The 12,982-nt window shown below is 35.1% G+C and overlaps 1 protein-coding gene across 33 annotated transcripts in view; it reads right to left on the reverse strand.

The window, feature by feature from the left end:
* Positions 1–7,234: 7,234 nt before the first annotated feature.
* The window catches only part of HYCC2 (hyccin PI4KA lipid kinase complex subunit 2), an 83,329-nt gene continuing 77,581 nt past the window's right edge, over positions 7,235–12,982 (reverse strand). For 32 of the 33 annotated variants that reach the window (XM_077956346.1, XM_077956335.1, XM_077956348.1 and 29 more), the window contains one exon: positions 9,465–10,315. In XM_077956346.1, the coding sequence (XP_077812472.1) occupies positions 9,714–10,315 (602 nt within the window). In that variant the 3' untranslated portion in view covers positions 9,465–9,713. 33 annotated transcript variants of the gene reach the window in all.

The following is a 12,982-nucleotide window of genomic DNA, read 5'->3' on the forward strand; positions in this document are numbered from 1 at the left end:
TGACTTCAGATGATCTGCCCGCCTTGGCCTCCCAAAGTGCTGGGATTACAGACATGAACCACTGCGCCCAGCCTATTATCACAGATTATATCTATCGCATTTGGATTATCACCCAGGGCCAGATAAAGACCTTTACGTATCCTAAACACAAAAGACTATTCTTCTCCCCTCTCTCATGTACTTAAAAATTTAACATTAAATCATAATAACATAGTCATCAGCCTAACAAAGTTCTGTTTTCCTCCCATGCTACCTGGCAGTTTTTTTGTGTGGATGGGAAGGGTCATAGAAAAAACTTAAAAATAAAAAACTTAAAAACATATATTTTTAAGTTTTATATTTTGGCAGTCTCTTCTGCTTTATTATGCTGTAAAATAGCTTTTCTCAACTGAGCTTCCTTACGTGAACCACAAAAAGACTATTTTCTCATTTTCCCTCAGGATAGTACACAAGAACCATTGTATATACATAGGAAAGAAGTTAACTTATAACTATGGATACTTAGGATGTTAGGGCTTCTTTCATGGATTTAGTTTGCCTATTAGCAATCTAGCTCTGTTGAGCTCCAACCCCTCCCTTTCTTCCCATCCCTCACAGAGGGACTGGCTTTCTGGGGTAGGTGTTTTAGCAAGTGTACTAATAGTTGAGAACAATCAATGCAATTAAGCAGTATATCACGATGTTTAAGTTCACAAGTACATTTGCCTGAGTGTCTATGTTCAGTGTTAGCTCTTCCACTTACTAGCTCTGTGACTTTGGACAGCTGTACTTTACTTTTCTCATAAAAGAAGAATAGTACTTATCTAATGCTGTTGTATTGAGTATTAAATGAATTACTGCATTTTCTTTAAAGTGTTTAGAATAGTGCCTGGCACATCCTGAGCACCCAATAATGTTAGTTATTGTTTAATTCACATGGGAAGAATCTTTGTACCATAAAACACTATGACTTACCTGGACAAGAGTTGTATGTGTAGGGATAGTGTGTGTGTGTGTGTGTGTGTGTGTGTGCGCGTATATAAAGTGCCACTATTCTATTAATATCACAATTATATTACAATACCTTAAAGGAAAATATTACTTTTCCCATTGTACTTTTTCTGTATTTTCTTTTGTTTCTGAGATGGAATGGCGCGATCTTGGCTCACTGCAACCTTCACCCCCAGGTTCAAGTGATTCTCCTGCCTCAACTTTCCTAGTAGCTGCGATTACAGGCGCCTACCACCCTGCCTGGCTAATTTTTGTACTTTTAGTAGAGATGGGGTTTCACCATGTTGGCCAGGCTGATTTCGAACTCCTGACCTCAGGTGATCCACCCACCTCGGCCTCCCAAAGTGTTGGGATTACAGGCATGAGCCACCACACCCGGCCCTTTTTCTGTATTTTGTAAATGAACAACCATTACATTTCTAATAAAGGGAAAAAATTGTAACTGTCAGTTTGTGAATCTCATCCTTACTAATGCAGATCCAGAGTCAAAGAGAAAAACACAGTCTTGGTTCTGGATCTGACAATCTTTGGATTAAGGGATAATAAATATCAAAAAGATAATGTACTTTGTTTGCTTGAATCTGAAATAAAATGGAGAATAAAGCTTTCACTCAGCAAGGAATACCAATCATAAAGAAAAAAGGCACAGAAGAGATTTTCCCAGAAAATGCATGTAAAGAAAGGGAAAGGACAAAGGGCCTAGGGCTTAACCCTTGATTAAACCCATGTTCCAAGCAAAGGCTAAAGTATCTTTAGGAAAGACAATGTGGGAAAGGCCAAAAAGTTTAATGATGAGAGAACTAACTGCAAATAAGGGTGTGAAGAAACAAGCACCTTCATAAATTGTATTGTTAATTGTATCGTAATAATGTTGGTTCCTCTTTACAAGGACCCAGGAAAGAAAATATTTTAACATTAGAAACAGTTGTGCTTCACCTGAGAAACTTGTTGAATCTTAAGGATATCTGAAATTATGTAATTAATCTTACTTCTGTCTTTACATTTGGCTGCTTTAACGTTCAGTGCTAAATCTGTACCCCTACAATTAACTACAGAAATATATGGCACATGTTTTATGCATTAATTTCACACCTGCCTTTGTCTTGTTTCTCATTTTGTGGTGGTATATATAATTTTATATACTGCCTTAATGTTGTAGGGTATGATATAAGGGTTCAGATATACATAATTAAAATGGTACACTTTGAAAAAATATGAAAAGATCCTTTTAAGGTATAACATTTAGGTAACATAAAATCAACTCAGGGAAATCCAGTTAAAAGCCAAATAGAGCTGTATTTTTATACTGTACAAAAAAATTTACACTTTTAATGTAACTAGATACATCTAAGGGTAAATTACACATCTCTCAAACACAGTATTTTAACATCTAAGATATGTTTCTGCATTGTAGACTGATACTGAATTTTATACATCTTTATTTACAATAACTTAAAATATTTTTTCATCTCTGGCAGATATTTACAAGGTCAACAATGACTACATTTCACATTTCAACATCAACAGCATTAATCGGTTCAGTAAGACAGGATAATGGCTTACATGCACCAATAAATATGATCTTAAATTCACGGTTTTTTCTTCAGCTCTGAAAAAATGAAGGTTGTCACTAGTCCTAGGTTGAAAGGACATCACTCAGTACAAGTTGTAATTTCTATATGCCTATCCTATTTAAATTTTCACCAGCACTATTCTCTAAATACTTGGGAAGTTTATACCAAGTTATAGGTTGATGCTGGTAAAAAAAAAAAAAAAAAAAAAAAAAAAGGCTGATGTGTACATTCCATATCCTTTTATGAAGCAAACATATGAAAGTGAGATATTTCTTATTTACTTGTCCAGTGTGAAAGCGATCAGATTACATAATGCCAAAGTAGTAAAAATCCTTCAGAAATTATAGCTCAGGAGACCCAAATTATCACGAGAAAACCAGTGGGAAAATAATTTTTGCACCCTAAAAACTGTTTCACTTAACCAGTTAAACTGAATGTAAGGCCAGAATAATTTTAGAATAAGAATAAAAAAGATTCAATGTCAAGTAGATGAACTTATTACAAATATTTTTAAACATGGAGCATCTCTCTCTATTCAGTATGGATGATAAAACTTACAAACAAACCAACCCCCTGCCCTACCGCCAAACCCAGACCTGTATCAGTGATTGTTAGAAAGCCAATCCTCTCTTTCCAAGACAGCTAATCAGTATATTCATTACTTTTTAACTACTCCCTGCTATAAAAAACAATACATAAAACCTGTTTGGAATATTAATATGCAAATACATTTCATGATTTCCAAAAAAAAATTATTTAACTTTTGAAATAAATTATTTAGTTCTTATTGGGCTATACATTTTTAAAAATGAGTGTTTTAGCTTTTCTTAATCCAATCCTGTTTTTCTGCAAAGAAAAAAAAACACTCAGAATGATCATGGACATATTTAACAAACTTTACCAGTTTAACCAATATTATACTTACAATAATTGCCACTGCCCTTTAAAATAGGTACATTTCCATAATGTCCCCCTAAATTTTACTTAAATGACCCACAATATTACACAATATACCAATTTTAGGAGTTTCCCCCTTTTTATTCAATCCTGATGAGTAGGATTCTTAATTTAAGGAGACAAGAAACTGTGCTATGAGGAATAATGTTTCGACTTAGTCTTTAACGAGTATTTTTGCTGGAAGTGTGAAATATTGACATTTTTTGACATAAGAAAACCTAAAATGGAATCTTATAGCTACTGTAAATCTATTTTCCAGGTCAGGTCAAGGAACTTTAAAAAATTATATTTGGTAGATACATTTTCTTTGGTAAATTTTGTAATCAATGAAGATGTAAAGAACTTCCTTTGATGTAATTAACACTGAGCTGTTTATACTCAAATACAGCAAACCATATTGGTATGAATTCTGTAATTGGGGATGAGTTGTCCAATTAAGTTCATTTCTTTGAAAATAAAAGGATTTCTTTATTAGACCTACTTCCAGATACACATTTTTAAAGAGACTCATTTATACTTTAAGCTACACCTAATTCTATTTTTTATAAAATCAATATTAAACATAATAGCAGACATCTGAATATGCCTTAATTTGTAAACATAATTAACACAATTTTTAAAAATCCAGAAGCAAAACATATACCCTACATTTCTGTACTATGCTGCCAGTTATTTCACATCATTCCCAGCTTTCTGCCAATTTCTATCCTGAATTGTTTACTCTTATATTTCTCATAGGACTATGGCTAAGATTACAAAAATACTGAAAAGACTGAAGTTACCAAAATGTTGTACTTGTGTAGTCAAGTTCAGAAGAAATATGCCTACATGGGCAAGGAGGTTGGGTGGTGATGACTCCTCCATGAATATTCTATATATGCTCAGTACCAGTATGATATACCTATTAGGTACACATAATGCAAGTAATACTAAAATTTGTCTTACATTATCAATATGACCACCTTGGCATGGAAAACTGTACCAATGTGATGACTCATAATTTTATTAGCATTGTTAACAGTTTTACACTGCATTCCATCTTCTCATAACCAGGCAAATATTCTAATTTCTAATTAGTTTTCAAACAACTTGTTTCTAAAAACACTTTAAAAAAATTAAAGTATTACAAGTAAGTGTCTCAACCAACTTAGTGGTAAAACGATGACAATAATCATTCAACTTGAAAGATAAAAAGTCTCATGTTCAGACTGTTTAACATAGCTGTACGTAGAAAAATTGCTCTAAAATCTTACAGATTTTCTGATCATTGGCATGACCTGTTAAACTTTTTAAAGCTGAAAACAAATATGTAACTGAAATACTGATTAAAAAAGAAAAACCCAAAACATACTTTGTAATCCAAGGTCAGAAATGGAGAGATATTCCTTGCCAGTGTTTGTAATAAATAGGGGACTACCCCTAAAGACAGGTACTACATTTTTTATTTACAAATGAACATGCAGAGATTTAAACGAGACAACTGATTGTCAACAACTGAAGTACTAAAAAATTGACTCCATTTCATTAAAATATTCACAAAAGTAGTGCAAACAAAACAATCTGAAGTTATTCTCAGTATTCCAGTGTCTAATAAACAATTTTAATTAATTTAAAGCTACAACGTGGAATTTGAGAATACAGACTGGAAATACTGAGCTTATATAGCTGAGACTACTGCATTTAAGACATTTTATACGGTATATACACACTTTAAATGACATCATGGTCACTGTTCCATTATGGAATCAAAAGCTTCACACTATAAAACCTTTTTCAATCATATAAGGAAATATTGCTTGCATTTGCTCTAAGCATAAGTAAGATTCAGTCTCTTTCTACATTAAAAATTAATGGAATCAAATTTATTTAATCTTTACTTTGCAATACTCTATTGTGCAATATAATTAGCTTGCCACACTGGTGACTGAAAGCTGGCTGACTCAAAAATTACTTTAAAATAACTAGAAAACACTGATCAAAGCCGTTTCATTGGGTTTATTTTACATTTAAATAAATCCCCAACAAATGTATTCAACTATAAAATGGCAGCATACAACTGTTATGTGGCAGAAAATATGCATAAATTAGAATAATGTGTTGATCCTTACATCTGTAGATATACTTAACATTTCCAACACTTCCCCATCTAGATTACTGTACATTTGGATTTAACACTTTTCTTAATGTGCTGTATTCACCAACTATTAGACCAGAACTATAAAGAAACTGCAAAAATGGAGTTAACAACCCACTGCCTCCCCAAACCCATGGGAGACTGCGTTTGATTCTGGCTCTGCTTTAGTTATATGACCTTTATCATACCACAACCTCTGAGCTTCCGTTTCTTGAGGATGAATGTTGGGGTGAGGGAGTGGGAGACTAGCTAGATTATCCCTAGGGTTTCTTAGCACAGTTCTGATTCTATCATAAGCAGACAAAGAAAAGTGAATTGGAAAGGAATGGGAATGGTAAGGGGTAAAGGTAAGGGGATCAGGATTTTAAAATAACAATTTTCCCCTTAGCTTCTTAAAATATTTTCACATTTAAAAGTCTTCAAGCCAGGTGTGGTAGTTATGTCTGTAATCCTAGCACTTCTGTGACGCCAGGTGGGTGGATCTCTTAAACCCAGGAGTTCAAGACCAGCCTGGGCAACATGGCAAAACCTCGTCTCTACTAAAAATACAAAAATTAGCCAGGCATGGTGGGGCATGTCTGGAGTTCCAGCTACTCCAGAGGCTGAGGTGGGAGGATCACCTGAGCCCAGGGAGGTCGAGGCTGCAGTGAGCCGTGATAGTGCCACTGCACTCCAGCCTGGAGGACAGAGTGAGACCCTGTCTCAAAATATCAAATCTTCTGAGTTAACTATTCACTTTGCATTTTAGTTTGCTTTCCAGTAATTAATGTCAGAGCAGAGCTCCCAAGCCTTCAGCTATTTCTTTGTATTCTTTTATCCAACTTGGCATACATGGCATCAACCTATTTGTTTTATTACAGAAAACAAGTATTTTCTCCCTAAATATCTTTTTCATAGATGGTTAGACTTATAGAAATTAGAAAATATACAACAAAAGCTTGTTAAAAAGGTATAAATATTGCTGGCATATATCTGTAACAGCTGTTGTATATCTGAAACAAACTATTTTAAATTAAATGCCAAAAATAATGCATGTTAAAATGCATAGTTAAAAAGTTAGAAAATTTGACTCTCAGTTTGTTAAACTAACGCCTTCCATTTTAACTAATAATAATTCTTGAAACAAGAAATCTGTTGTAAGACCCTGAATGCAAGGTTTAGACTAAATGAAATGTTTCTTCACTGAGGTCAACTCACATCACCTAAAAGAATAGAAAACAAATGTTACAGGGTCATAAAATGTTAATGTGTGTATGTATACGTACAAGCATATATGTATATATATATACAGATAAATAAAATCCTCTAAGATGAACTTTTTTTTTTTTTTTTTTTTTTGGAGACGGAGTCTTGCACTGTCGCCCAGGCTGAAATGCAGTGTCGCGTTTTCAGCTCACTGCAAACTCCACCTCCCGGGTTCAAGCGATTCTCCTGCCTCAGCCTCCCGAGTAGCTGGGATTATAGGCGCCTGCCACCATGCCCCGCTCATTTTTTGTATTTTTAGTAGAGACAGGGTTTCGCCAGGCTGGTCTCGAACTCTTGACCTTGTGATTCGCCCACCTCAGCCTCCCAGAGTGCTGGGATTACAGGTGTGAGCCACCGTGCCCAGCCATGATGAACATTTTTTAAAACCAATTTTTCAGGTATAACATAAGATTTCTAGCCAAAGGAAAATTTTGTTGTATTTATTGTAACTTTTGCTGTAATTTGGTATTGTGTGGTATTTCTTTTGTGCTTTAAGTAAAATCATGCTAGATTTAGATGCCAATAAATGCACAATTTGAATTAAAAACAGTCTTTGTACCTCTCAAATAAAACCATAATTTATGCCATAAAGTGACTGACCTCCAGCCATAGCCAAGATCTCACTTTCTAGGTGAGTATAATGCTCCTTTCCTTACATACCTGAAACTGCCTTTTTTAGTATGTTATAGACCTTTACAGCTCATTTATTTTGGCTATTTTTAACCTCCTTTCATTTATTTGACATCCCTTAAATTAAAAGAAAGGATATTTAAAATACAACTTTGTGATATATACATATACACACCATATATATATATACACACACACACACAGACACACATAAATCAATAAATTGTCTATTTATCAACTTTTAGCTTTACCCCGGACTTTGGCAATGTTGTAGATAATAGTTCAGGTTCTAGTTTTCCATTTTCACATGAGCTGGAAAATGTTACAGACTACCAAATTCAAACAAGCATCTCATATATAAAGAGTCTAACAGAAAGTCTCTTAGGGAGAAAAGAAAGTTCTTACAATAAAAACGGGAGCATTGCTAGGTGTGAAAAAAAAAAAAACATTTTTTTCTGTTATTTATCAAAATCTATTGTAATTTTAATGGTAGGGATAAAATTTTAACTTTTGTTAATTAGGAGAATACTTGCTTTCTATAAATTCAGTATTTTTTTTTAAACAATAATCAAGTAAAAACATCTAAATGTACAAAGCACTAATAGCTCTGATATATTCTGTGGAAGGATAACTTATAACAGTTTAAGTCACAATACACTGATTTTTTAAAACCCAGTATATTCCCTTCTTTTTCAAACATCAGAGCCTGAGACCCAGAAGAGGTTATGATAAAATCTTATCCAACCAGATCAGAACTAAGAAAATTTTTTTTACCAATAATGTTTTTGTAACCTCTTAGCAGTTACCAAATGCTACTTACATACATTCAACATCTAGCTTACTGGCATGATTTCAAAGTTTTATAAAAATGAGAAACTGCAGATATATGATTAGAAGGTACACAAATTGCATTACATTAAACACAAAGGCAGTGTGGTCCTTATAGGAGAAATCAAGGTCAGTACCCCCTGGTAGAAATGTTCTATAAAAATGTGTCACATTGAAGTATCAGTGTTTTCAGCCAATTGTCTGTCCCTGATATATTTCCTTGGAGTATGTAATGTATCAGGACTTTAGGTTTCTTAATCCAAAATACCTGACTGAATTTAGGTACATCTAGAAAGCAGCTGAAAGGGTTTCTCTTATAGTCTGACATAACAGAAAGTAGATTGAGAAATCCCTCTCTTTACCTGAAGATGTACTGTTATACTTCAGCCATCAGCTCACAAAGGAAAAGAAAAAAAAGAAGAATCAAAATCTCCTCTCACACACACAATCTCCACACAAGCTAAACAAAAACCACCCCTCCCCCCACAAAACCCCAGCACCAAAGTGTCAATCATTCCTGGGAAATAGAACATGCCCCTCAGAATCTGATTTGTTAGTTGGCCAAACTTGAAGGACAGAAATGACCTTATATGTCCTTGTGGGGAAGAGGGAAGACATGTTAATAATGACTATAGAGCCATTGAGAAAGTGCATTATCAATTACACAATCAACTTAGAGCCCTGTCCTCCAATGGAGGTGGTCACAACTTGATTTAAATGCCTCCGTAATTGAACATTTATGTCTTCGGGATAAACGAGATGGGGGGTGGAGAAAGAGCTACCCTCATTTTAATGAAAAAGTGCAGCAGTCTACCACCTTTCCCCATGCTTCTCCAGAAAATGATTGCACAGACTCAGAGAAGTCCAAAGTCATTGCAGAATCTCTGAGGCACTCCTGGTTAAGAGAAAAAAATATGATCCAGTAATCTTCATAGTTCTCTAGATTATGAGAACAAACCCGTTTTGTTTTGTTTTTAAACAAAAGCCAAAGAATCGTTTCATAGGGATCATATACACCATTTCCTCTAACGTATCCTCAGTCTCACAGTGTTGAAATGGGACCGATCAGCCTACGATGGATTGCACATCACCCAAGGAGAAAGGAAGGCATGGAAAAGGCAAACATTTTATACTGCTTCACAAACACATTTACAAGGAATACGTGAAGATGTAGGAAAGAGGGATAAAGAAAACCTTATTGCTGTTTTGATACAAAATACAGTATGAAGATACCTAAACTAAATGAAATCTGATGACAGTGACCAATATTTTCACAATGTGGGATGAAGTGTCTTCTTGCACAATGAAATGTTCAGTTTAAAAGGTAAGCAGAAAGATGAGGGAGGATGTCAAAACTACACCTGGGATATTAGCTGCATATTGAAACTTGGGGATCGAGACTGCTTGGTTAAGGGGGCTCCTGGGCTGAGAAGCTCTTTACCTTCGCCAGCTTGACCTAGCCGGTCTTCCTGCAGACTGACAGTTGAGTATCGATTAGCATTGTTAGCTGCTAAATTAGTACCTCCCTCAGTGCCAACCCCAATGCTGGTACTTGCTTGACTGCCATTTACATAGTCAAATGATTTACTTGAGGAAGCACTGGCTGTCCGGATTAGACTTAAGCTATTGGTTTTTGGCACCACCTGGCCAGCAGGCAGGCTCAGGTGTTTCTTCATTGGTGTCAGCTCAACTGAATCTACACTAAGATCAGTTGGTTGCTGTACATACTGCTTGCGAACTACTGAATCTCGAGGGCTCTCACTGGATTTGATGGCAGAGGCTGTTTCTTTATCCTTGGCTGAACGCCCAGTTGCTACTTTCCTTAAGCTTCCCCTCTGAGAAGAGGAGGATGGTTTGGTCCCAATTGGCTGACTGCTGAGGGAAGCCCCTGATGAAAATCCTTCATCTGCATCATTCAGGTTTACAGACTCCTCTCCTCCATTTACACCCTCAGCACCTAAGAAAACAAATCAGACAGACTCAGCAATAGCTAAATTAAGTAAGAAGCAGCTGTGAATAACAATACTGACCTTATCTCTTGGGTAATGCTTGCTATAGGTTGTCAATAGCCCTACTATCAACACTTCCCCTAAATAATTTAGGGGAAATCTTAATCTACACAGAGTTCTACTATGCTCAAACATGTTAATTTAGCTTTATTTAGTCCAGTTTTTGTAAAACTATCCACAAACATATCTAGTATATTGTCAATATTTAGGCATGTAAAACAACTAGGTAAAATACAACAGTTAACATAAATTTTTATAATGCACTCTATCATTCTTCTGAAATGACTATATCTACCTACTGGAAAAAAAAAAAAAAAAAAACTTTGCCCCTCATACCTTCTTTAACCCACCATAAGATGTGCAAGAGACCCTCTTCTAATTCTGGTTACCCAGAATTATACCAAAAACTCATTTATGCTTACAGGCCAAACTCTTTTTAACTATAATAAAATTTATATTTACTCAGTGGTTGGTTAACTGCTTCTATATGGCTTTAGAACCTTTAACATGGAACTAGCAATTTTTTAAAATAACTCAAAACTATATTGCTTCTGTAACTTCACAGTCATATTTTGTCTTATGGCCTTTTCTACTCACTGGTTTCCATATTTTGATCAATTAATGTGAAGAAAATATTATCAGAGAGCAGTGGTAGGGAACCAGCAGGGGTATTTAAGAAGGATTTATATTTTCTATATGGTATGTTTTGATAATATTTTATGTAATTATTTCTGTAATATTTTAGATTCTTAGTATTGAGATGTCATAATCACAAAATACTATAGTGTCCCATCACATTTCATTTCATGCAGAAACTGCAGTTAACAAAATAATTTTTTTTTTTTTTTTTTTGAGACAGAGTCTCACTCCGTCACCCAGACTGGAGTACAATGGCACGATCTTCAGCTCACTGCAACCTCTGCCTCCCTGGTTCAAGTAATTCTCCTGCCTTACCCTCCCGAGTAGCTGGGATTACAGGCGTGCACCACCATGCCCAGCTAATTTTTATATTTTTAGTAGAGATGGGGTTTCACCATGTTGGCCAGGCTGGTCTCCAATTCCTGACCTCAAGTGATCTGCCCACTTCAGCCTCCCAAAGTGCTGGGATTACAGGCGTGAGCCATCTCTCCCGGCCAACAACAGAATTCTTATCTTGGGTTTTTGTGGGAGGAAGAGAAGAATATATAATATATTGAGCTTGCAGTTTACAGAAAGCCACTTCTCTTACTGAGAGTATGATCAACATTCTCTTAGAAAGTAATACATTTGCTTCTTTCAAGAACTCATATTGGCTTGCTACCTCATTAAATACATTTTCCAGACTGCCATAAGTTTAATCTGAATCTACAAAACAGATATCAACATTACAGGTAAGGTAAAAATGTTAGGAAAGAATCTAAACAAATATTAGAGATATAAGTTACCTAAGCAAAATATATACAAAATATTTAAACACAATCTTTTATTTAACATAGTACCTGGAAAATATTTACTTAGCTACATTTACTCATATGGATTATTTTCTTCCTTCTAAAGAATGAAATAAGCTATCCTTAAAGCAAAAGGCACCTTATTATATCCAGCAGTTTAATAATCTTTAATCATCATGCAAAGCCATATGAAAATGCATTTACTAAGAACAGTAGCAGCTGACACCACTTCTCTCAACCTCTTCAAAAGAACTGTATATAATGTACTTTTATAATATGCCTCAAAATAAAAACTTTATATTCATATGATACATTTTAGTAATTTACTTAGAATTAGTATAAAGAACTCCAAAATGCCCAAGAAAGGATAGTTATTGGGTCAGAATTGATATTAGTGATATAAAACTGGGAGTGAACAGAAATGTATCATTAGGTATATTTATTAGGAAAGAAGACTGAGAGACTTAGTGCTAGCTTCTGAATCTTGCTACATGCAGATCTGATGTCCAAGCAATATGGCCATAAAAAAGATGGTAACATAAAAGCCATCATGCAAGAGAATCTATTGATATTTTATATACTAAGAAATGCTTAGTATATATAATGGAATACTGATTATACTTTAATCACAGGTATTGTCTTCAGTTTAGTAATAATTTTTAAAAACATTTGTTTATTTATTTTTATTATATATTTTTTGAGACAAGGTCTCACTCTGTTGCACAGGCTGGAGTGCAGTGGCACAATCACAGCCCACTGTAGCCTCAACCTCCCAGGCTCAAGTGATCCACCTCAGCCTCTCAAGTAGCTGGGACTACAGGCATGTGCCACCATGCTTGGCTAATTTTTGTATATTTTGTAGAGACGGGGTTTTGCCATGTTGCCCAGGCTGGTCTCAAACTCCTGGGCTCAAGCAATCCACCTGCCTGGGCCTCCCAAAGTGCTGGGATTATAGGCATGAGCCATCGTGCCTGGCCAGTTTAGTAATAATCTTAACTCCAGCTTTAAAAGTCACAAATAGAATGTACTCGACATCAGGAGAAAAGTAGGTAATGGGCTTATATTGTCTCTTCAATTTCAACATGTAATAAACCCAATTTTAATTGTAAAATTATTTAAAACCATCATAGCAGAAAACTAGTCAATAATCTATGTCAATCCAAAAGCTTCAGCAGAGTTCAGAAT

Source organism: Macaca mulatta, chromosome 12 (genome assembly GCF_049350105.2).
Source record: "Macaca mulatta isolate MMU2019108-1 chromosome 12, T2T-MMU8v2.0, whole genome shotgun sequence".
Lineage (NCBI taxonomy): Eukaryota > Metazoa > Chordata > Mammalia > Primates > Cercopithecidae > Macaca > Macaca mulatta.